General features: G+C 40.4%; 1 protein-coding gene across 2 annotated transcripts in view; it reads left to right on the forward strand.

The window, feature by feature from the left end:
• Positions 1 to 19,010, forward strand: part of LOC116982102 (leucine-rich repeat-containing protein 37A-like) — a 120,812-nt gene extending 101,802 nt beyond the window's left edge. Inside the window, exons 11-15 of one of the 2 annotated variants that reach the window (XM_033035420.1) lie at positions 8,393 to 8,497; positions 12,296 to 12,360; positions 12,483 to 12,543; positions 12,709 to 12,866; positions 18,150 to 19,010. In XM_033035420.1, the coding sequence (XP_032891311.1) occupies positions 8,393 to 8,497; positions 12,296 to 12,360; positions 12,483 to 12,543; positions 12,709 to 12,866; positions 18,150 to 18,177 (417 nt within the window). In that variant the 3' untranslated portion in view covers positions 18,178 to 19,010. The remainder of the gene's footprint in view (positions 1 to 8,392; positions 8,498 to 12,295; positions 12,361 to 12,482; positions 12,544 to 12,708; positions 12,867 to 18,149) is intronic. The other variant, XM_033035418.1, reaches the window with a different exon arrangement.
• Positions 19,011 to 26,170: the final 7,160 nt, after the last annotated feature.

Here is a 26,170-nt window from a genome sequence, read left to right on the forward strand (position 1 = left end):
TGTATGTCGGAGCAAAAACCAAGACATGAAGACAAAGGAATTGTCCGTAGACCTCCAAGATAGGATTGTGTCGATCTGGGGAAGGGTATAAAACAATTTCTGCAGCATTGCAGGTCCCGAAGAGCACAGTGGCCTCCGTCATTCTTAAATGGAAGAACTTTGGAACCATCAGGACTCTTCATAGAGCTGGCCGCCCAGCCATACTTAGCAATCGGGGCAGAAGGGCCTTGGTCAGGGAAGTGACCAAGAACTCGATGGTCGCTTTGACAGCTCCAGAGTTCTTCTGTGGAGATGGGAGAAACTTCCAGAAGGACAACTATATCTGCAGCACTCCACCAATCAGGCCTTTATGGTAGAGTGGCCAGACGGAAGTCACTCCTCAGTAAAAGGCACATGACAGCTCGCTTGGAGTTTACCAAAAGGCACCTAAACAAGATTCTCTGGTCTGAGGAAACCAAGATTGAATTCTTTGGCCTGAATGCCAAGTGTTACGTCTGGAGGAAACAAGTCACTGCTCATCACCTGGCCAATACCATACCTACGGTGAGGCATGCTGGTGGCAGCATCATGCTGTGGGGATGTTTTTCAGCGGCAGGAACTGGTTGAGGGAAAGATGAACGGAGCAAAATACAGAGAGATCCTTGATGAAAACCTGCTCCAGAGCATTCTGGACCTCAGACTGGGGCGGAGGTTCACCTTTCAATAGGACAATGACCTTAAGCACACAGCCAAGACAACGCAGGAGTGGTGTCATGACATGTCTGTGAATGTCCTTGAGTGGCCCAGCCAGAGCCTGGACTTGAACCCGATCGAATATCTCTGGACGGACCTGAAAATACCTGTGCATCGACATCTACTGCCTACCCTATCTGTGCCTCTCATCATTTTATATACTTCCATCATGTCTCCCCGCAACCTCTGGTGTTCCAGAGAAAATAATCTGTCTGTCCAACCTCTCCCTGTGGCTAATACCCCCTAATCGAGGCATCGTCCTGGTAAAACCTCTGTACCCTTTCCAAAGCCTCCCCATCCTTCCTGTAATGGAGCAACCAGAACTACACACAATACTCCAAATGGGGCCTATCGAAAGACATATAAGGCTGCATCATGACTTCATGACTCTTATACCAAATGCCCTGACCCATGAAGGCAAGCAGACCATAAGCCTTGTTTACCACTCTATCTACTTGTGTTGCCACTTTCAGAGTGTGCTGGACTTGGACCCCAAGACAAGAGACATTTATTTGTCACGTGTACCAATTGGTACAGTGAAATGTGTGGTCACCATGCAGCCATACGAATAAAAAAGAGCACAGAACACGATAGCCTTTAACATAGACATCCCCACACAGCGGAATCAAAGTTTCCCACTGTGAGGGAAGGCACCAGAGTTCAGTCATCCTCCTCTGTTGTCCGTTGTTCTCTGTTGTTCACCCGTGGTCGGGGTGCTCCCGAACCCCTTGGTGTCGCCGCTACGGGTGGCCCCATTGTTTAGGCCTGCTCACCGGATGATGGAACTCCGATGTCGGAACATTTGTCATGTACATCAATGATCTGGATGATGGTGTGGTAAATTGGATTAGTAAGTCTTCTTCTTCTTATCGAGTCCACACACAAGATTAGAAGTTGTTCAGCCAGAGCTGAACACACTTCTCGGCATCTGCACAATCGTGTCTGTCTTGCGCTTCTTGTGCTTCTTGTGCGTGGTGGTGGAAAGATTGGTTGAAACAGGGCCGCGACGTGAACGCTCTTTCCTTGGCCCCGATTAGTAAGTATGCAGATGATACTAAGACAGGTGGTGTTGTGGCTAATGAAGTAGATTTTCAAAGTCTACAGAGAGATTTAGACCATTTGGAAGAGTGGGCTGAAAGATGGCAGATGGAGTTTGATGCTGATAAGTGTGAGGTGCTACATCTTGGCAGGACAAATCAAAATAGGACGTACATGGTAAATGGTAGCAAATTGAGGAATGCAGTTGAACATAGGGATCTAGGAATAACTGTATAGTTCCCTGAAGGTGGAATCTCATGTAGATAGGGTGGTAAAGAATGCTTTTGGTGTGCTGGCCTTTATAAATTAGAGCATTGAGTATAGAAGTTGGGATGTAATGTTAAAATTGTACAAGGCATCGGTGACGCCAATTCTGGAGTATAGTGTACAATTTTGGTCGCCTAATTATAGGAAGGATGTCAACAAAATAGAGAGAGTACAGAGGAGATTTACCAGAATGTTGCCTGTGTTTCAACAACTAAGTTACAGAGAAAGGTTGAACAAGTTAGGTCTTTATTCTTTGGAACGCAGAAGGTTAAGGGGGGGGACTTGATAGAGGTCTTTAAAATGTTGAGAGGGGTAGACAGAGTTGACGTGGATAAGCTTTTCCCATTGAGAGTAGGGAAGATTCAAACAAGAGGACATGACTTGAGAATTAAGGGACAGAAGTTTAGGGGTAACATGAGGGGGGAACTTCTTTACTCAGAGAGTGGTAGCTGTGTGGAATGAGCTTCCAGTGGAAGTGGTGGAGGCAGGTTCGATTTTATCATTTAAAAATAAATTGGATAGGTATATGGACGAGAAAGGAATGGAGGGTTATGGTCTGAGGGCAGGTAGATGGGACTAGGGGAAAATAAGTGTTCGGCACGGACTAGAAGGGCCGAGATTGCCTGTTTTCCGTGCTGTAATTGTTATATGGTTATATGGAACGGGAGAACATTCTCAGCGGCTTGGACTTCCGAATCGGCCACTTCCTACCAGAGTCCGCGGCTCCTGAAGTCCACAGGCCGAGCTGGGCGGAGATTCACGCTGGCGGCCCTCGGTAAAGGGATCCCAGGACTCTGCGATGTTGAAGTCAGCGGCACCCGCACTGGAAGCTCTGCAAACCACAGCTCCGCGATGTTGAAGCTGCAGGCCCAACACTCCAGAGCTTCAAACGGCGATCCAGGTAAGGCATCGCCCGCTCCATGGTGAATCCAGTGCTGCACCGCTGCTGAAGCTTTGGGCCGGTCCCCGGCAGGAAAGGCTGCGCCAATCCAGTTGGTAGGCCGCGGGGATGGGGGGGGGGGGCGAAGATGTGACTCGGAGAATAGTAGTCACATCCTCCCTTACCCTACCCCCCTCCCCCACATAGAAATACTAAAAAAATCCTCCAAAACGTACTTTTTAAACAAACTAAAAATAACCAAAAAGATTGAAAAACAGACAGACTGTAAGCAGAGGCTGCCATCAATGCAGCGCCCCTAGCGCCCGAAGATCCCTCTGTACATCTATGTTGTTAAGGGTCATGCCATTAATTGTATATTTCCCTGTACATTTGGCCTTCCAATGTGCAACCTCACACTTGCTCTGATTAAACTCCATCTGCTATTTCTCTGCCCATTTCTGTTACTGATTTATATCTCACTGTAAACCTTGACATCCTTTCTCACCGTGACCCGAGCAATCCTGGGTGTCATGTGCAAACATACTAACCAACCTGTTTATTTTTATGTCTCAGTCATTTACATATATATCACAAACTTGCAGAACTCCAGTGGTCATAGAACTCCAGGCTGAATACTGTCCTTTTGGCCCTTCTAATCACCTGCTTGAGTTCTTTCCTTCTTTATAATTACAGTTTGTAAGGTTTTTAAATTGAAGCTTGCTTTTGCTAATTGGCTAAGTGGTACATCATTGTGAGTTTTTGCATGTTCTGTATATAGTGCAATTAAATCTGGTTTTAAATGTGTAGTTTAAAAAAAAATATTTACCACTCCACTGGTAAGGTTCACCAGCATGAGCTATCATAAAGGTACTTAGAATGTCCCAGCCAAATCACTGTAAGGACCTCACTAAATTTGAAAATAGATGCCGAGTTCTTTGTTTGAAGGAAAAAGTGACATTTGGAGCTCATTTTTAATAAAATCGCAATCCAATTTTGGAGAGATGTGATCTACTCAAAACCTAATGATATGTTAGTGGAGGAACTAGAAGAATATTGACAAGAATTTTTTTAAACGGTTAGATTTTTTTGTGAATCATAAAATCAGAATGCCTAATCATTAATATGAAGGGTTGAACCAACAAATCAAATAGAAAAATGTGCTTAAATCAGTTCTGCCGGGGAAAGCACCTCATGGATGAGATAGAATAAAGAAAAATGTCTGATCAATTGAATTTCTTCCTTCCTGCTCTTCTCGCAAACATAGGGCTTGCTGATAGGTTGTAATATTTAAGTTTTGATGTTAATAACCATAATTGTTTGATTATTTTACACCTGCTACACAGTGTGAAAGAGTGTGTTAAAATTATGGAATAAATTGTCATAAGGTCATAAGTAATAGGAGCAGAATTAGCCCATTCGTTCCATCAACTCTACTCCGCCATTCAATCATGGCTGATCTATATCTTCCTCCTAACCCCATTTTCCTGCCTTCTCCCCATAACCCCTTAGCGGGTCATTAACTGAGGAATCACATAGGAAACCTTAGATTCATTCAAACAGAATGTTTTCTTTGTCCTGTGCATTACTCCCACACCTTTGTTGCAATCTAAAACAAACTTACTTGCTCAATTGGTACCAATTGAAGAAAATAATAAGCTTTCCATTTGTCCTTAGGCTATGAAATTAGATATATAAGAAAATTGCAAATTTGCTTCATGAAAATGGTAATTGACACCAATCGTAGTCATGGGCTATGGCAGGTAGACCCAGACAGGGGCCTGTGTTTGAGCACAAGAAGTTCACTAATGCAAGGTATAAGTATGCTGTTCGCTTCATCTGTAAAAATGAGCAAGCTATGAGGGCTGATTCCATGGCTAAGAAGCTGCTAAGTAACAATGCTACAGATTTTTGGAAGGAAGTGAGAGCTCTTAGCAGTTGCAAAACATCTCTACCATGTACTGTAGATGGAATCTCCGGAACAGCTAATATCGCGGAGTTATGGCGACAACATTATAGCACTTTATTTAACTGTGTCCAAGGTGACTTGTATAGGGTGGAAAATATTGAGTAATGACTCGATGGTGATTATGTCACATGAGGTGTATCATGCCATGAACAAGCTGCCCAACAACAAAGCAAGTGGCTTGGATCATATCTCTGCTGAACATCTTAAGTATGCGAGTATGAGGATAGCTCCTCTCCTAGCTATTTGTTTTACTGGCTTTATGATTCATGGCTTGTTACCAGACTCAATGTTGTCTGTCCTGTTAGTGCCGGTCATTAAGGACAAAGCTGGTAAAGTAGGCAGCCTAAATAATTACAGGCCCATAGCTTTAGCCAGCATATTGTCAAAAGTCTTAGAAAGAGTTCTGCTGGATAGAATAAACGAGTTTGTTAACTCCACAGATAACCAGTTTGGCTTTAAAGCTAAACATGGCACTGACTTATGCATATATGCCCTAAAGGAGATTGTAAACAAATATAGAGGCAAAAACTCTTCAATCCTTATGTGCTTTATTGATGCTTCCAAAGCCTTTGACCGTGTTAATCACAGAAAGCTGTTTGGTAAAATGAGTCAAAGAGGGGTGCCTGAATACATTGTTAGAATTCTGGCCTACTGGTATGCCCACCAGACTATGCAAATAAAATGGGGCAATAGGGTCTCAGCCCCATTTGGGGTTAGCAATGGTGTTAGACAAGGGGGAATTTTGTCCCCAGTCCTTTTTAATCTATATATTGATGATCTGTCTAAACAATTGAAAGCCTGTAACACTGGGTGCATGATTGGTAATATTTTAGTGAACCATATTATGTATGCAGATGATCTTGTGGTCTTTAATCCATCTAGCGCTGGTCTCCAGCAGCTCCTTACTATATGTTCCGTGTATGGTGTGGAACATGACATTAAATATAATGCTAGTAAGAGTGCTGTTATGGTCTGTAGAACCAAAGAGGATAAATGCCTAAAATATCCTGTTTTTAAATTGTCTGACAACAATCTTAGTGTCTGTAATAAGATAAAATATCTAGGGCATATTATTACAGAACAAATGACAGATGATGAGGATATTTATAGGCAACGACGCATGCTGTATGTACAGGCAAATATCCTCTTGCGTAAATTTGGTGCGTGTGCAGATGTGGTGAAGATGTCGCTATTTAGAGCATACTGCACACCCCTCTACACTGCGCACCTGTGGTCGAATTATTTAAAGACAAGTATGCAGAGACTAAAGGTGGCATATAACGATGCCATGAGAACACTGCTAAGGCAACCTAGATGGTGTAGTGCCAGTAATATGTTTGTGGCTGCAGGAGTCAGTACTTTAGAAGCTATCCTAAGACACCACATGTATAAATTCATTTGCAGGATAAATGACTAAAAATGTGCTTATTGTGGCCTTGACAAACATAAGGGTTAGCACTACACGCTCCGAATCCCAGTTGTGGAGACACTGGTATCGTTGTCTCGTTGTAGGACATTGATCATCTTTTAATCTGGATTTTTAACTTAAGTATTGTGGGTTTTTGTTAAATATAAATTATGATGTTTTTATGTGATATACCATGATTTTATATATATTTATGATATTTGATATGCAATGCATTTTTAATGTAATGTTGCCCCTTGTCTGGACCTTGAGTCCGTAATAAAGTTTATTATTATTATATCATTATTATTATAAAGGTCTCCTGTTCAGAGATAAAAAACAGAGCGCTAAAAATATTACTGTATTAGTACTGTATTACTGTACTAGTATCTGTGAGGAGAGAAAAATAAAGTTGATATTAACTTTCAGCTCACTTTCAGCTCAAGTGCTGGAGGAACCCCGCAGGGCAGACAGTATCTTTGTAGGGAAAAGGGCAGTTGACATTTCAGGTTGGGACCCTTCTGCAGACAGGTCGATGACCCTTCATCAGATATACTGCTGAGATTTTCCAACATATTCTGCTTTGATTTCAGATTACCTGTATCTGCAGTTTTTTGCTTTCCTGTCTTCTGAGATTGACTCCATTCAAAACATGTTTGAATAATATATGACAAAGAATAACAGTAATATTTCCTGACAGTATTTATTAAAATATTGTCAAATATTTAAATTTCTATGATGACAGAAAAAGCAGTATTTGTAAAAAGTCAATGGAGGTGGGTAAATTCATTAGTTCTAGAGTAAATTAATTTTCATATTAAATCAAAATACCAACGTTAATGCAGAATCTAACATTGACACATTCCCATTGCTTTACATAATGAAATAAATTGAAGTGCAAACTTTCCATTGAAGAATTCAGTTTGGATGCTGTTTTACATACATCTATCAAATGATTAAGAATACCCTTTCAGGCTGAACAGTAATATTGGTTTAAGGAATGTATAATATTGGTTTAATGAATCAGCAACCTGCAGCTGGAGTCCAGAAGAAAGTTAAGGAATTTTTACCCACATTAAAAGTGGTTTAATATCTTATGCAAAGAGCAGGCTATTAATAGTAACCCATCCTTCAATACTGCACTGAGATCTCAGGTCTTCTCATACTCACAGGTTATGAACACAGACACGCACCTCCAGAGTTCACACTATTTAGAATTGAGCTAAACTGGCATAGGAACTGTAGCTAGGCAAGGGAGAATTCATGATAGCAGATTCTCCACGCTCCATTGAAATAAATAAGAACTGCCATTTATTGGCGTCTAATCATATTTTCAGGACAGGTTAAAGTATTTGAATACCAAATAATTATAGAGGAAAATTAATTTGCAATCAATGAAACTCAGCTATTTCCATTTGTGAAGTCTCGTCAGCTGCTTACAATTCTGACTGCACAACATTTATCTCTCATTTCAAAATAGTGATTATTCCACCCAATACAATGCTTTATTTGTGCTCCAGACTGATAAAAACAATTACATTTTGGAGAGTGGAAAAACTGCATTCAATTTTTTTTTGTGATTTGTTCTGCTAATTGCTATGTAATGTTATTGCAGAAATTGTGAAAGTTTAAAAAAAAGAATGTCCACGGGTACCTCTGTGACTTAAAAGGTTCTGTTGTATTGTTATGTCATTAAATGTTTGATGGGAAAGGCAAGAAGTCACTGGTAAGACAATTTTTCATCAACATTTGATAAAATTAGCAAGTTTCTGAGTTCTTCAGGGTCATCCGTGCAAGGAGCAATCCGTGCAAAATTGCTGGCTGCCAATTTATGTTAGCAAGTGCCTTGGTTTCCAGCTTGGATTACTGTGATTGCTAGAGGAACCACAAATGGTAGGAGATCAGAACTGCATTTCACCAGAATATTTTATTATTAATGATGGTTTATTGAGAGAAATAATGGTTATCATTGAATCCTATAATTTCTTCTTTGACCAGATCACAATCTGCTTACAAATGCATGTATCATTGGCTTCAATCTCATACATTAAGTACAAACTAAACTTTCTCACTTATGTCATAGTAAGTTCTGTTTTATTTTTAGAAGAATGCAAGTTTATCTGCAGTGGAGTATGGGCACAAACTTCTGCTGGCTATCGCAGTCACTGTTGTAGTGATGATTATTATTGCAGTGGTTTGTCTAATAGAGGTAGGTTTCTACTCTTTAATATTTAATTATTTTTATGTGTTTAATATGAAAACCTATAAAGCTGATGATGTGCTTCCAATTATTTTGGTCATTTATGTTACAGAAATAAATTTAGTAATGCTGTAAATTGGGAGAATTGACTTCTATGCCTGAACTGATTAAGATTCAGTACAAAGGCTAGAATTTCACAATATTTACCTCCGACTGATTCAATTTGTATTACTCTCTCTGCTGAGATGATTTGAATTTCCAGAGTCTCTATTTAAAGGTGTCATTTATTCACCTGGTTAAAGTAAATCATATGCCAATTTATGCGTGGAACGATCCATGATAAATATTTATATAGTGATTTTAGCGATAGTCCAGTGATATAGTTTAGTGTAATAATATATAGTGCTTTTGTTTTATTTGACAACTTCGCATTGGGAAGATGGCACTGTGAATTTTGATGGGGAGGATAAGGAGACCGATAAGTTTGTGTTCCAATTTTCAGGGCAGTCAGAGGGCAGACTCATCATTATCCTCAAAAAAGACATTTGAAATTCATGAAATCAATGATAATCCTAACAAGTGAAAAATCATAAAGAGTCAAGAATAACATGTGCCATTAAACTGGTGCATGGATAGGAAAGGTTTAGAAGAATATTGGCCAAATGCAAGAAGGTGGAACTAGTGTGTATGGCCCCAGATTTAAATCCTATTTCCTTTCTGCTAATGAGCTGAATTTCCTGATAAATACATTTCCTGAAAAAGGCACTCTACTTCTTGCACCCATTTCTTTGGAATGACGATTGAAGTGCTGTTACAATGACCACCCACCTTGATTGTTACTCGACTGTCTAGAATATACTTATCTTCTATACCGAACAAACCTCCTCTGAAAACCTTGTTCCAGAAAATAACTCTTCATGGTTCATAACTAATTGCAATGATCTCTGGGTATGTTCTCCATTGTTATGTCATCTCTTCGAGAAAATCCAGAATGTTTTCCACCTATTCCACTCCCCTTTATGAATATTGAGTGGTTTTCATGTCGGGAAACTACTTTGAATCAGCCACTCATAAATTGAACTTCTACGTGCAGCTATGCTGTCCTTCATCCTACATCCCAAATATGCCTACATCCCAAGTATAAATGAGCTAATAACTGAAAAAATGAACAAAATTTGTCATTCCCAGCCAGACAAAAATGGGTTGATAGCAGTTTGGGAAGATGAGGAATTTCTTTATCCAAAGCATTTGGAATCCGTGGAATTCTTTGCCCCACAGGCTGTGGAGACCATGACATTATTTTTAAAGCAGAGGTTAAAGGTTCTTGATTAAGAAGAGCTGGTTGAGAGGAGAAATTAGTTTAGCCATGATTGAATGGCAGAGGAGACTTGATGGGCTGAATAGCCTATCCTGCTCCTTAGTCATGGTCTATGATCTTATTTATAGCAAAAACAAGCACATGCCTTACAATACTCAGGACTTACAATAAAAGCACAGATGAGGCACAGAACATAGATTCAACGGACAGCATCTATAAGCAGAGAACTGTTGTAGTAGAACAGGAGTAGAAATCCTGGTTAGACTTTTGTTGATTGGACATGTCTCGGAGAAAGTCAAAATACCAGAGTATGGTTATCATTGACCTCTACCCTGTTGAATTGTTTACCAATTAAGAATATTTTAAAAGGATGCTTCTTCCATGCAATCCCAGCTTTAGTAGGTGAATTGGATAGATTTCTGTTCATGTTTCTGTAATTATGGGCAATGTGATACACATGAGGTGGCACGGTGGCGTAGCTATGGAGCTACTGCACCAGACACCCAGGTGCGATCCTGACTACGGGTGCTTGTCTGTAAGGAGTTTGTACGTTTTCCCCATGACCTGCGTGGGTTTTCTCCGAGATCGTTGGATTCCTCCCACACTCCAAAGACGTATAGGTTTGTAGATTAATTGGTTTGGTATAAATGTGAATTATCCCTAGTATGCGTAAGACTAGTGTTAGTGTGCGGGGATCGCTGGTCAGTGTGGACTTGGTAGGCCGAAAGGTCTGTCTCCGGGTTGTATCTCTAAACTTTAAAAAAACGAAACATAATTTTACTTGCGATATCCTGGCACTTAGATATGTTCAATATTTGAGATGCGTGAGCTGCCGGCAAGGCCAGCATTTATTGCCCTTTCCAAATTGCCTGTGTGAAGTTGTTGGTAAGCGGCCTTGTTGAATTGCTGAAGTTTTTCCAATGCAGATAGGTACTCCCACTATACTATTGGTTGGGGAGTTCCAGTACTTTAACCCAGAGACGATAAATAGGGCAATATATTTCCAAGTCTGGATGGCTACTTGGACTGGGAGTTCCCATCCACTGCTGTCTTGGCCGTCTTGGTGGTCACATTCATGGATTATGAGGTTCTGTCAGTGTGGCCTGGAGAAGTAACTACAGAGCACTTTGTAGGTGTAACACACTGCATCAAAGGTTGTCGAGAGAATAATTATAAATTTATTCCTGTGGAATATCACGAATGTGGAATGCAGCAGAGATTGGTGTCTATCTTTCCAAGCACATAATCTAGACTGGCATTCTCAAAGGAGCACTGAGTCAATGCTGCACTCTTGGCGGTGATGTTTTTTACATGAAATGTTTAGCAGAGGCCCCATCTATCCTTTCAGATCCCGTAACACTGTTGGAGAAAAGAAGAGAAGGTCTTCATGGTGATCTGTGCCAAATATATTCATCAATCATACCCAACGAGTCAAACTGTAGGCTTCTTGTCGTGTTGTTTTCAATAAGAATAGTGGCAAGTCAGCTGCCGGAATTCTTGCATGTAAATGAGAATCTTTCTATTTGTCTTTTATGTTCTATTATGCGATGGCAGTAATTTCATTGTGCTTGAGGAAAGAATCCAGAAATTGCGCCTAATTATAAACGTGGAAGTGATATTTCAAATCAATATCTGCATTCAATTAGTAAATAGTGCCCTTGAGCATGTTTTCTCTAGATCTGTGGATGGAGATTATATTTACACATGTAGTAGATATAAGCATTAATTGCAAAGGCACCATTTATTGCCCATCCCAAATTTCCCTTGCAGTGTGATAGTGGTGAGCAACCTCTTGAATCATGGAAAAACAAGATCAATAGACAGAATCAGCAAAGTCAGAACAAGACTTGGAACTTGAATTGTAAACGCCATCAAATATTTGGACTTTGGATCTTCATTTATAACATGTCTGAAAAAATACTATTAAAATAATACTATTAAAATAATAAAATACGATAAATACGACAGTGATTTAAGATGAAGTTCAATGTACCATAAATCGGAGTAAAAATTGAGCGAACACATAGTACAATAAGAAGTGATTCACATATTGAAATGTAGGGAGACACAAAATGCTGGAGTAACTCAGCGGGACAGGTAGCATCTCTGGAGGGAAGGAATGGGTGATGTTTCGATTCGAGGCCCTTCTTCAGACTGATTGAAATGTTGGGAAATATATATGGATAGGCTTCACCTTTTAGCACTACTGGTGCTCGGCAACTTTTTGCAGGAGCACATATCATTTTGGGTGCAGCAGATTGTGTTTATTACACTGCCAGTCCAACTGGATGTGGATAATTATTTATGCATCCTGTAAATGAAAGAATGCAAAAGTGGATCATTCATTTTGCATTTGCCAAATAAATTATTCCTTGAGATAGTTTTTGTTTTAAATCTTTTTGTACTATATGCTTTTGTTTTTTTACCTTATATTCATAACAGTCATTAACTTTCAGAAATTGTAATTCTCTTAATATTTTTGATAACAGATTTGCTCTCAAAGGTCAGAATCAAAGACACCTGCAGGAGATGCTGCTAAAAAGGAATCTAAGAGGTAAGCATTCCCTCTTGCATGAGTTATGCAATTTTATGTTCCACTTTGGATTTCATTTTTGTCTGTTTGTGTAAAAGAAGCTCATTGAAATGTCAACAGTTCTGTGTGTTTTATATACGCAGCCCTCTGAAGAAAGTTACAGACCGGTTAACAGGAAAAAAATCAAAGAAAGATGCTCAACAGGTAACAACAGACGTTGCTTAATTTCTTTTCTTCGGTTCACTCTGTTTAATCACTTAATAGGTACATTACACAGTGCTTTTGTATTAACATTGCAGCAGTTTTATTTAGTTGAACTGAACTTGCACTTTTATTTAATTGAACCAAAATTACTGCATTTATCATCAGACGCCCCTATTGGACGAAGACATGGATCTACCTAAGCCACTTTGGCTTCAAGACTTGTACCAGCCATTAGACTCAGTTCGCAAGAAATCAATGGGTCATGGGTCACATTACAAAGAATCCTCTGATGAGGAAGAAGTATTTAGCAGATCTCATATGAGGTAAACTATCTTAGTGTAAGGCAATCAACAGCTGCTATTATAAATCTTAATTTGGTTTTACACTATTATTACTTATATTGTATCAATGTCACTAGAGATTGTGATAAGATTGCAATGTTACAATCAAATGATTCAATAACACAAGACACATATAGGACAAAAGGATAATCCAGACACTAAGCAAGGGTGTTTTTATATGGGGGGGAAAAAATCAAGACTATCTGATCCACCGCATCATTCTCACATCGGATAGCAAATTAACAATCTATTCCTAGACAACTGATGAGTTTATCTATAATGTGGACAGAGGATGGGCAATGTTTAATTGAGGAGAATTGTAATGCACAGAATATGACCTGTCTCAAGCAACTGGTTGTGAAGCAGGCTCCACAAGTCAAAGGAAAAGTTCATGAAAGGTTCCAGTAAACCAGCTGGACCTTGGGGATCCATGTTCCACATATACACTAAAGTTATCTTTACCTCTTCAATCACTCCTTTGTCAGTAATTTGTCACACTCCTGCCTGAGATTGTAAATTATTTCATACCAAATATGGGGAATATTAAAGCCTTTGGTGCCTGCCACAGAATTCAATCCCTTTCTCCAATCATCTCTCTCTATGGCAATAGACTGAACCATTTTGTTTCTAATCGGCGTTCATACAAACATGCAAGTAAGGAATGTTGACATATGTTGACCATTCAGTTCCTTGTGACTGCTCCACCATTTAATAACATCAAGGCTGATCTGATTGTACTTTAATTCTGTATTCCTTACCTTATCGATTGCTAATCAAAAATATACTCGTCCTTGTAAATTAAATGAATCACGGGCTGATTTTGCTATTTTTCCATGTAATGAGTTTCTATATCCACCATGCGTTCTTATATTTTTTGTGAAATTCTAGAAATCTCTCTAAAATAGTTCTTTTGGTCATTTTTCAATTTCTGGGTATTCGTTTCTCGTGATTTCAGTGAAATTTCCCTTCAGTTGGATGCATGTGGTATAGAAAAAATAGTTTGTGTTGTACAGCAACAAATCAGAAAACTGGGAATGGAGGAATCCAACACAACTAAACTAACCTGATTCACCAAAAGTACCAGTAAGAATGCAAGGAGATGATGATGGATACACAAGGGAGGGGATGACTAGAATAATAATGAGCAAGAACAACAGGAATCGGGTGTGAAGAGGACATACATGAACACACCTGGATGAGGATGGTCTGGAAATGATGCAAATGAAGACGTGTGGAATGAATGGGATGAAATGGTAGAAGAAGATGGCTACAACTTAGCATATGATTTGAAATACAAACAAAGTATGAAGCTAAACCTATCGCATTCAAAATAAATTAAAGGCAAAATAACAACCTTACAACAGCATTGCATCCGCCCACTGTTTTATCATCATTTCAAAGAACTTGTCAAGCAAAGAGAGTCTCTCTACTTGTCAGTAGAGAGACATACACATTGAGTCTTGGCAATACCCTTAAGATAGGCACCGGCATTGCTAGATTATACTGTTTTCTCAGCAAGGAACCTCAGAGATGCCTGCATCACCCAGAGGCATGACTGCTTGACTGACCTCTGCCTAATGTGTTCATCAATTTGTCCTCGGAACATCAGCATCAACAGGAGCATTGCTACAAATCAATTCACCCTTTACGCCAATGCTATCTAATGTGACTCCTAATTAGCCAATACCCTCAGCTTCATTCTTCCCTGTCTCTATAACTTCCTCTCAACGCTCAACTACCACACTCAAAATAGCTGCACTGCTCCTGCACTGCACTGCAAATCTTGCTGATTTTAATTGTGTCAGATATGGTAGAATGGCCTTCTAGTGTCAAGGACCTGATGAATAGAAATTTCTCCCTCAACTTCACCCCTGTATCTCCTGTACGATGCTGTAAATAACACTACCCTGCATCTCCTTTATGATTCTGTGTAATATCTAACACACCGCTGAAGCTTTTGGTGTCATCCATCTTATAATAGTTCAATATAACTTGTTCAAATGGAACTTGGGGTGGATGATTGCAACCTTCACGTGGTCCGCCCAGTTTTGAATGCAATCAAATTAAATAAGATCAAATAGAGTACGTTGTCCTATAACTTTAGGCTGTGCACACCATACGATAGAAAAATAAATGGAACTTGATTCATTTATGCCCTGGTCCCACTTAGGAAACCTGAACGGAAACCTCTGGAGGCTTTGCGCCCCACCCAAGGTTTCTGTGCGGTTCCCGGAGGTTTTTGTCAGTCTCCCCACCTGCTTCCACTACCCGCAACCTCCGGGAACCGCACGGAAACCTTGGGTGGGGCGCAAAGTCTCCAGAGGTTTACGTTCAGGTTTCCTAAGTGGGACAGGGGCATAACTCACACATTACAGAGAGAAAGCTGAAAAAAATGAGGACCTGTCAATATCTTGAAACTCTCCATCTAAGAGCACTATAGAAATATCTTAATAGTCGTCAAAGCAGTACCCTTTCGAGGGTGTAGAGAAGACTTATGAGGAGGTTTCTAGGACTCGAGGGGTAGAACTACAGGAAGAGGATTGGCAAGCTAGTACTTTATTCCTTGGAGCACAGGAGGCTGATCTTATAAAAGTGCATAAAATCATGAGGGGAATAGGCAGGGTGTATACGCAAAGCTATATCACGCAGAAATGGTGGAGAAAGAATAAGCTGCCAAAGGTAGTAGTCGAGCCAGGTACAGTGACAAAAAAGGGGTCTTTTTACACCATTGATTGATGTTACTTGGGTACTACATTCCCATTAACCTGATTCTTAACTTTTGTGCAGACTTCAGCAAAATATTCTAACAATGCTCCTATCACAAAACAATGGTCACCCTAAAATCATGTTGAAGTAACAAATATATTGCAACGTGGTGGCTTGCTACATTGTCCACAGTTTGACTCAATCCGTGACATCAACTCCAGAGCACGAAAGAACAAAAGGGAGGAGCGACTATCGGGAGGCTCTTTCTGTCCATGCAATCAACAAGAAATTGCTGCGGTTTCATTGAAGAGAAGTGGCTGCCCAAAGAAGGCAATGACTACATTCAGCAGGACTGGACAACATGCTGATAATTATCAAGAAACATTCACATCACATGCATGAAAGGCATTGACCAACAGGACACAACATCACCATCTCCCTTTAATGTTCAATGACAATACAGTCTCTGAATCCTCTGACCATCACAATCTTGAGGATTGGAAACTTAACTGGGCCAGCCACATAGTTACCTGACAGCAACAGCACATTAGTAGTTGGGTATTCAGTGCTACGGACTCAAGTTTTGCCTCCATGACCATATATGAAGGCATATATCGAAGGTATGGTATAATCCTCGCCATTTGTGTGGATGTATTCCTCTAATAAGCATGGCATCGTCCAAGACAACCTGCCTGCTCAATTGACACGAGCCAAAACCCTGACCATTTCTTTCTTCCAACCAGATCATCATTGATGCATTTAACCTACAAAAAGTATGCCTGCATCTTGCCAAAGCTCCTCCTACATTAGCAGCCTCTGCAGCCAAGGATAAGACAAGCATTTTTAAAGGAACTTTAATTTCACCTCCGAGTCACACACTATTCTGACTAGGATCTGAACATCCAAACCTTGATTATCCCTTGGTACTTGATTATCTTGGAACTTTCCATCTAAGAGCGTATCTTCACAGTCATCAAATATACGTGGACGTATCTTCACAGTCATCAAAGCAAGACTGATACAGAAAGGAAACTCCTCACAAAGAGTAATTAGAGCTGAATATGTTGTCCTGCTAATGTCTCTCACAGCCCATCAATTATTAAAAGTAAAGTAAAGATGGTCTCTCATTCCAACACATTTCCCCCTCTGATATTTCATTCTGTTACTGATGTCCCCTTCCTCATTTGAAGGAAAGGCCGCCATTCATTTTACAAATTATATTTCTATATTCTATCAAGACTAAAAAGTCCCTAACTCACTCTTGCTTGTGTCCTTAACGCCTTTTTTCTATCAACCTTACCTATCCAACTGCAGTTATGTAGAGCCTTCAAAACTGACTGCATCATGGTTGGGTAACCATTCTACTATCCCCTGAATGTAGCTCACTGACTCAAAGTTGTACTTGCCTCGGGAGTTCTTTGGATTTCTAATAATCTGTTCGTAAATCAGGAAGGCTGCATTTGGCCCTCCCTTAACTTGTTCCAACCTTCACAAACCTTTCCGATAACTTCCATATGCAGCCGCAGGCAGTGAGTGTCTCCCCTATGGAAAGTAGAAGCATGGTTTCAATCTGCACTAGCTGCCCTCAACTGGTGATAGCTGCACACAAAACTGGGCACAGTGCACACGGGACAATGCATTAATCAACATGGTTAGTGCTGAATGAGTGCTGATATCACCATTACAATTCCACCTTCTGTGCACAGTCTGACCTAGGCTGGGTGAATGCATTTGATCACAGTACATCCAACAATCCCTAAAATTCCTAAGCTCTAGGTGCTGTTTCTATCAGGTTCCTTGAAAGCAGCCCATATTTTGCAGAGATTTTAACCATTTTTACACATCCCAAGATCACATAAATTCTAAATGTAAATGTATTTTGTTCTGAATCCTTTTACCCATAACAGCTTTTCTGTTTTGGTGGGATGAATACGAAAGGATGAGTCCATCCTTTATCCACATGCAACTAACATAAGGTCCAACTGCACTGATGCTTATAAGAACAGGGAACATTTTGTGTCTTTCATTTCACAATAATAACTCCACTATCTCTGTTTTTAGCTGGGAGAGTATTCCTTTGATCACAGGTTTACAGATTTGGGACTGAGTCAGTGGGATTTGTAATGTCTTGGAACAGACTACTTTTTGGCGATGTTATTGCTTCTCAATGACCAATGTTGTTCTGTGGATAAGCATGCTAATCCTCATTAAAATAAATCACATGGACTCAGTGATTAATGACCAGGTAATCGTTTCATTGTGGTGGTGACGAGTATAAAACTCTTTGCTTCAAAAATGCACTATCCACTTGAACTTCACTGAAGATAGCACATAATCCAGCTTGGACATGTGCTGTCATCCTTTTGGGACTTGAGTCGAAGGCTCTGGGACTGTTATTTAAGACCCAAGCTGACAAGAGAAATACAGGATAAACAGAAATGGAAGATGAATGTATTTTATATTTCTTTCTTAGTACTGTACTTACATAGAAGAGATATTAAAGTGTTTTTGTTGATGCAGTAGTTCTTCATTTAATTAGAAGTTTTTTTTTAATTCTAGTGCACCCACTGAGAGCAGGAATCCATAAGGACCCTTTTAGAAAATTCGAAATTTTTTCGCTTCACAAGGTGCATCTTTCAAAGAGCAAATACTTTGTTTGAGAAGAATTCTTTATTAATAAAATAATGTGCTATCACTTGTCAATTAATAGTTTTATAATACAAATAGAATTTGTACTTTATATGGAAGTGTTGAAACTGTTATTGTGATATAACCATCTGCGGAAATATATTATATATCACTTGTGAATACCATTTCTTACTGTTTCAGCTTCATAAAAATAAAAGACAAATTAGTATGAAATACAAAAGTACTACTGTCTGATAATACACAGTAGAACAACAAGCCACGTACAGCAGCATTCGCTTTAAACGGCCGCAACTAAACTTTGTCTATTATAAACTTTAAGACATTTGTCTTTCAAATATAATTCACTATTATTTAATAATTTGTGTAAAAAATATGTAAATATTGACTGCAGTTAAGTGTTACAGTAGGAAACTGCTTACCTGAAGGAGTAAGTTGCAGTGTATTGCACCCAAAGGTTGGGTTACTGCACACAAGGCCACATCTACTTGTGTATGAGAAATAGTTTGCTATGTACAGCTGAAACCGGTCAATGTTTAGTTTTGTCCTTGAACTGAATTTATTTCAAAAATTTAAGTATTCTCACTCATTCTTTAAGGCTATGCCACCAGTCGTGTATTCCGGTCTAATGTCCGCAAATGTCAATTACTGATTAATTAATGTCATCAATTAGGTAAAGGTCTAGCTTTTCTTCCACAAGATGACTCGATAACCAATTGTGTGTATTATTTCAATTAAAAAGTTTAATAAACATATACACATGGTGGTCCAAATTGCAGTACAATAGTTGGCTAATTGTTAAATTGTTACTAAATGTTGGCCCTGGAGATCTGCAGAGATATTTTAACAGGTTAACTGCCATGAAAGCTAGTTCTTATAAAGTAAGTTATTGCTGAAAAGCTTCTGTACTTAAAGTACATTTGTCAGAAAATGGAAAAGGGGCAAAGTTGAACAGGCATTTATTTGCCAGAGGCATAGCATGTTAAATTATTTTAGTTTTAGTTCAGAAAAAATACAGCATGAAAACAGGCCCTTCAGCCCACCGAGTCCATGCCAACCATCAATCACCCGTTCATATCACTTCTACCTTATATCAATTTATCATCCACTCCCTAAACACCAGGGAGAGAGGCTCCATTAACCCACAAACCCATGTGCCTTTGGGATGTGGGAGGAAACTGGAGCACCCAGTGAAACCCATATGGTACAGCGAGAATGTGCAAACTTCACACAGACAGCACCAGAGGTCAGGATTGAAACCCGAATCTCTGGCATTTTGATCAGCTGCATGACTCTGCCATCCAATAAGAGTAAATTATTTTTAAATACCTAATTGCTACCCTTGCTAGATCTGCATGCTTTTATTTTTAATTGGCAAAGTTAAGGACCAAGGCCTGAGTTCTCAAGGGGGGCCTCCATGTTAAGCATTTATGAGGACTGGCAAAAGTAGATTTTCAGGGCCTTTGTTTTATTTCCTCTCTACATATGGTTTGTTGCATAGTTCTTGCATGTTAATACTGGATGAATACCTTGACAGAGTATTTGCCAACAAAGGCAGCTCTTCTATTAATTTTAACAAAGTTCTTAACCAATTGAGGGATCTAAGTAGGCCTATAAGTAGTTAAAAGGAACATGGTCCTGCACTAGTTTGACTGCAAAATGCAACACCTCAAACTTATCTGTATTAAACTCCATTAACCAACTGATCAAGATCCTGCTGCAATTTTTGATAACCTTCAATATCTACAATGCCATCCACTTTCACATCACCTGCAATCTTGCTAATCATGCATTGCACATTATCATCCAAATCATTGATATAAACCACAAACAGCAAAGGCCCAGCACAAATCCCTAAGACACTCCACTAGTCATAGGCCTCCAGACCTGTTAGATATTCCGGCTTTAGCATGTAGATAGAAACTAGCACAGATTTTCAGTGCACGCTGTTGGCAGTGGGGGTCTTCTTTATTTTCTTTGGAGATTCTGATCTTACATCTGAACTTGGAATAATGCAAAAGTCTGACAGATCTGCTTCTTCATCTATGCTCTGCTCTTGTACCGGTTCATCCCGTGCTGGAATCATATGGTTTATGTGCACACTCCTAACACGTCCTCCAATTTCTACCAAGTGCTTCCTGGTACCACACATTTCAACTATCATTCCCACCTCCCATTTGTTTGCTTTGTAAGGGGTCTGAGAACACGAACCTGATCATGTGTATTGAACCTACATTCCTTTTGACTTCCACCATAATGACGTTTATGATCAGATAGTTTGTGTTCAACTTTAGGAGACAGGTTCGGTAGAACCAAACTCAGTCTAGTTCTGAGCTTACTTTTCATGAGAAGTTCAGCTGACATATACCTTGTGGTAGATTGTGGCGTGGTACGATATCTCATTAAGAAATTAGCTAGCCACTGTGACATACTACATTTTGAATTCCCTTCAAGAACTTGTTTTGTGAGAGCTCATTTGACTATCTTGACTGACCTTTCGGCTGCGCCATTAGATGCCGGTTGACAAATTGGCACTGAGGTATGCTTGATACCATTTATCTTCATGAAAGTTTGGAACAGTGCAGCACAAAATTGGGGGCCGTTGTCAGAGACAAGGTCATCAGGTAAGCCATGGCACGCAAACGTAGACCGCAATACGTCTATTGTTCTTTCTGTTGTTGTGTTTGTACCCATATATACCACCTCAATCCACTTTTAGGGACCATCTACCAAAACAAAAAAAATATTATTCCCTTGTTTCCAAAAATCCACACGAATCCTTTGAAAAGGTCTAGTAGGCCGAGACCATGTTTGCAAAGGGGTTTGGGCAGGCCTACTCTGACAGGTCCTATAATTCTCACAGGTGCGACATTTGCTTGCCATTGCTTCTATGTCATTGTCCAATCCTGGCCAATACATGTAACTTCTGGCTGTTGACTTCATTCCTACAATACCTGTGTGTTCACTAGTCCTGGGCATTCCTTCAATTGCCACATTCGTTATCATGATGACGATGGTGTTGTTGTGAATTCTGGGCTTCTGCTGCAGCATTCATTGATCAGAGGCAGACAGCTAGTCGCACTGAACATCCACTGTACAGTCCTTAAACATCACATCTCTTCCTCTGTCCTCAACTTTAAAAGCAAATGTAAGATATTGCAAGACTTTTTAATCTAATTGAAGTACTTTTGTTTGGTTGTGTAAGCCAATTCACAAACTTCCAGGAATCAGTCACCTCAAAGCCCCAGTTTTACCTTATATATATCCATTTATTGCTTTTTAATTTGATTTCCCAGTACATCTGAGATCTACCATTCTCCCCTTTGACATTATCCCCACTAATGTCCCCCCCCCTAGGTATAATATATCACAGCCAAAGGGTGGCATTGGGGCCCAGCAGCTGAGCTGCTGCCTCACAATGCGAGCGATCCAGGAGAAAGGGGAAGGGAGGGAATGCAGGAGTTACTTGAAATTAGAGAAATCAATGTAAGCTGCCCCAGTGAAATATGAGGTGCAGTTCCTACAGTTTGCATTTGGCCTCACTCTGACAGTGGAGGAGGCCCAGTACAGAAAGGTCAGTGTGGGAATGGGAAGGAGAGTTAAATGTTTGACAACTGGGAGTTTGAGCAGGCCAAGGTGGACTGTGCGTAAGTGTTCAGGGAAACGATCGCCAAGTCTATGCTTGGTCTCGCCGATATATAGGAGCCCACATTGGGATCACCCGATACAGTAGATGAGGTTGAAGGAGGTGCAAGTAAACCTCTGCTTCACCTGAAGGGACTGTTGGGGTCCCTGGATGGAGTTGAGGGAGGAGGTATGGGGACAGGTGTTGAAACTCCTGCGGTTGCAGTGGAAAGTCCATGGGTGGAAAGGGATGAGTGAACCAGGGAGTTGTGGAGGTAACAGTCTCTGCGGAAAGCAGAAAGGGGTGGAGATGGGACAAGGATAAAAAATGGTCCAAACAACAGAATGCTTATGTTGCATGTAGGAAGAGTTTGACCAGTGATGCATTACTTGTTCATTGTGATACAAGATGGAATATAAATGTGAACTTGCGTGTATCACTCTCACCTCATTTTTTTTTTTAATCTGCAAGTGCAAATCCCCATGCATTTTTCCAAAAATGGAAAAGTAACAGATATTGTATCTTTCACAACCTCAAAAAACTCCCAAATTACTTTACGTGCCAAAGGCTACTTTTCAAGATGAACTAACCTTTGCACTATTAGAATTGTTGTGATAATGATTAAATCATCTTTTTTCACTGAGGGATGATTTTTTCCCAGACGCCTTTGCTGTTTTAAAATGCTGAATTAGCACCGTTTATAACCATCTGAAAGAGCAAATGAAATTGCAAAATTAACATTCTCAACAAGAAAACTGCCCGTTAGGCAGTACAATGTTGCCTGAATACAGCCAAGACTTTAAATGTGACCTTGGAACTGGACTAAAACCGACAAGCTTCAGAGTTGGCGAACAAAGCTCATGTCACCACACAAACCCAAACTTTGTCAAAGGCAGTACCTGATTACATGGCAACTCTAATCTCAAACTTTATTGACCACGTATACTTTGTGTATGCAAACTATATGTAGATATGTGTGTGCTTCCAATGGTGTGGGCATGTGATTGTTCCAATGTACCTGCGTACATCCATGTTTTCTTGCACATATGTGTGTGCACAGATGTCAACTTGCAAACTTGCATTTATGCGCACACACCGACATCTTACCAATGCTTTTCCATTGTATGCTTGGATGTAATATTTTAGTTCCTAATCAAATATTTTTCCCAGGTATTTCCTGCCTTGCGTAATTACACAAGATGCCTGCTGCATATATATTGAGGCACCCAGTTTTATAAAGTGCATCTCCATCTATACAAAGCAGAAACTTACCTCATGTTCACACAAGGTCTATAGTGAGATGAATAGATGAGGTTTACAGCCAAAAGCATGGTGAAGGGTAAGGAGTAATGAATGTTGACATGTGGCATAGATGGTAAGTTAAATCTCTTAGCATTATTTATTTTATTGGCTTGTATAAAGTGGATGCCAACAGAAAGCCTATAATGCCCACATAGTGTCCAAAAGAATTTCCTCTAGTTGAAAAGCGCACCACAGTGATCCTGCGGGTTGTACAGCGGTCTTACAGCTCCGACCAACTAGGTTTAATTCGATTGCTGGTGCTGTACTCGTGGAGTTTGCATGCTCTCGCAAGGGTCTTCCCGCATCTCCACGACATGTTGATTGTTTCCCGTTGTACTTCCCCTTTTCCCAACTTGACACCATTTAGATAATAATCTGCCTTCATGTTTTTGCCAGCAAAGTGGATAATCTCACATTTATCCACATTAAACTGCATCTGCCCACTCCCAAGTCCCCCTGCATCCTCATAGCATCCTCCTCACAGTTCGCACTGCCACCCAGCTTTGTGTCATCTGCAAATTTGCTAATGTTACTTTTAATCCCTTCATCCAAGTCATTAATATATATTGTAAATAGCTGCGGTCCCAGCAGCGAGCCTTGCCGTACCCCATTAGTCTCTGCCTGCCATTCTGAAAGGGACCCGTTAATTCCTACCCTTTGTTTCCTGTCTGCCAGCCAATTTTCTATCCATGTCAGCACCCTACAATGTGCTCTAATTTTGCCCACTAATCTCCTATGTGGGACCTTATCAAATGCTTTCTTAAAGTCTAGGTACACTACATCCACTGGCTCTCCCTTGTCCATTATCCTGGTTACATCCTCAAAAAATTCCAGAAGATTAGTCAAGCATGATTTCCCCTTCGTAAATCCATGCCGACTCAGACCGATCCTGCAACTGCTATCCAAATGTGCCGCTATTTCATCTTTTATTATTTACTCCTTTTAAAACTCCTTTCCCTCGCTTTAAACATGTGCCCTTCTTTTTGATATGCCTAACATGGTAAAAAGGATAGAGAAACAAAGATCTTTAGATACTAATTTACAAAAACAAAGTGCTTGAGAACTCAGCAGGTCAGACATCATCTCTGGAAAATATGGATAGGTGATGTTTTGGGATGGGAAGAAAGTCCAATGGGATCTAGGAGTGCAGGTACATAGTTAGCTAAAAGTGGCGTCACGTGTAGATAGGGTGGTCAGGAAGGCTTTCGGCACATTGGCCATGTGTCAGGGTATTGAGTATAGATGTCGGGAGGTTTATGTTATAGTTGCACGACGTTGGTGAGGCTGCATTTGGAGTATTACCTTCCATTTTGGTCAACCTGCTACAGGAAGAATGTTAAGCTGAAAAAAGTATAGTAGAAATTTTACAAAGGTCTTGAAAGAATTTGAGGGCCTGAGCTACAAGGAGAGGTTGGGCAGGCGGATGAGGGATGATTCTATAGAGGTGCATAAGATCATAAGGGAAACAGGGTGATTACACAGTCTTTTATCCAGAGTAGGGGAATCATTAACCAGAGTTTGTGAGAGGGGACATATTTAATAGAGTCTGAGAGGCAACGTTTTCACACACAGGATGGTGAATATATAGAACAAGTTGCCAGAGGAGGTAGGTGAGAGGCATTTAAAGATATTTAACAACATTTAAAAATATTTGGACAAGTGCATGAATAGGAAAGGGCCAAATGCAGCAGGTGGCACAAGTATAGATGAGGCATCTTGGGCGGCATTGGCAAGTTGGGCCAAATAACCTGTTTCCATGCAGTGTTATGCCCCTGTCCCACCTAGGAAACCTGAACGGAAACCTCTGGTGACCATGCAGTTCCATGAGTCGCCAGAGGTTTTGGTCACTCGCCTGGAAAACCTCGACCGAAGCGTGAGCTGAACCTCCTGACCAGGATCTTTGCTACCGACCACACACACGCACGCACGCATACACACACACACACACATCGCGAAGGTGGGGGCCAGGGACAGCGGAGGAGCACTGTCTGCACGATGAAGGGGAAGGTAAACAGCTGCCACAGAGCACGGTAAGTCCTTTAGAGAGCGCGGGAGGGTGGGAAAGAAGGGAAGAGAAGGACAGAAAAGGGGAAGAGAGGGGGAGGTGAAGGAGTGGAGACAGTTTTAAGAAGTTTAATAAAGTTAGCGAGCATTTTACCTTCCGGCGGATCTTCTAGGTCCTGAAAACCAAAGATCCTATAGGATCTTTGCTGAAAACTCCAATGAGCCAATCAAAATGGCCGGTTAGCGAAGGAGATTGCCTTCGACTGCCTGTAAGTAAATAGCGACCCCACTCCACTGGCTTCGACCAAACGGCAACCTATTTTTAGTCGAGGTCGGTTTTGATTTTGTTGAAATAATCGAAGGAACATAGAAAAAGCCTTGACCACGCGGAAACCACTTTTGACCATTAGGGAGAGTGACCAAAACCTCCGGGAACCTCATGGAAACCTTGTGTGGGGTGCAAGGTCACCAGAGGTTTCTGTTCAGGTTTCCTAAGTGGGACAGGGACTCTGGCTCATTCAAGTCTGAATTTGCAACATAACTTTCCGACCTTTATATTCTATGCTCAAATCTGTGAAAGCAAACATGCCATTAGCCTTCTTAACTACATTATTGATCCATGTGGCCACTTTCTGGAAAAATAGACTTGAACACCAAGATCTAGTTCATTAACGTTCCTTAAAGCCTTACTCTATGTCCCACCCATATTTGACTTCCCAAACTGCATCACCTTGCACCTCTCCAGATTAAATTCTATCTGTCTACGCTTGATATCGCTTTCTGATCTATATACTGATGCAGCTTTAGACAATCTTCCCGTTATCCACTACACAACCAACCTTTGGGTTACTGACATGTGATATGTAATGCCACAATACGTACTTTGCTTCCGCTGGTGTTGAATTTGATGATCTGGATTGCAAGCTATGAATGGTCCAGTAGAGGGAGCTGTGCACAGGATTCATATAACCATATAACAATTACAGCACGGAAACAGGCCATC

The sequence above is a fragment of the Amblyraja radiata genome, chromosome 16 (genome assembly GCF_010909765.2).
Source record: "Amblyraja radiata isolate CabotCenter1 chromosome 16, sAmbRad1.1.pri, whole genome shotgun sequence".
Taxonomy (NCBI): Eukaryota; Metazoa; Chordata; class Chondrichthyes; order Rajiformes; family Rajidae; genus Amblyraja; species Amblyraja radiata.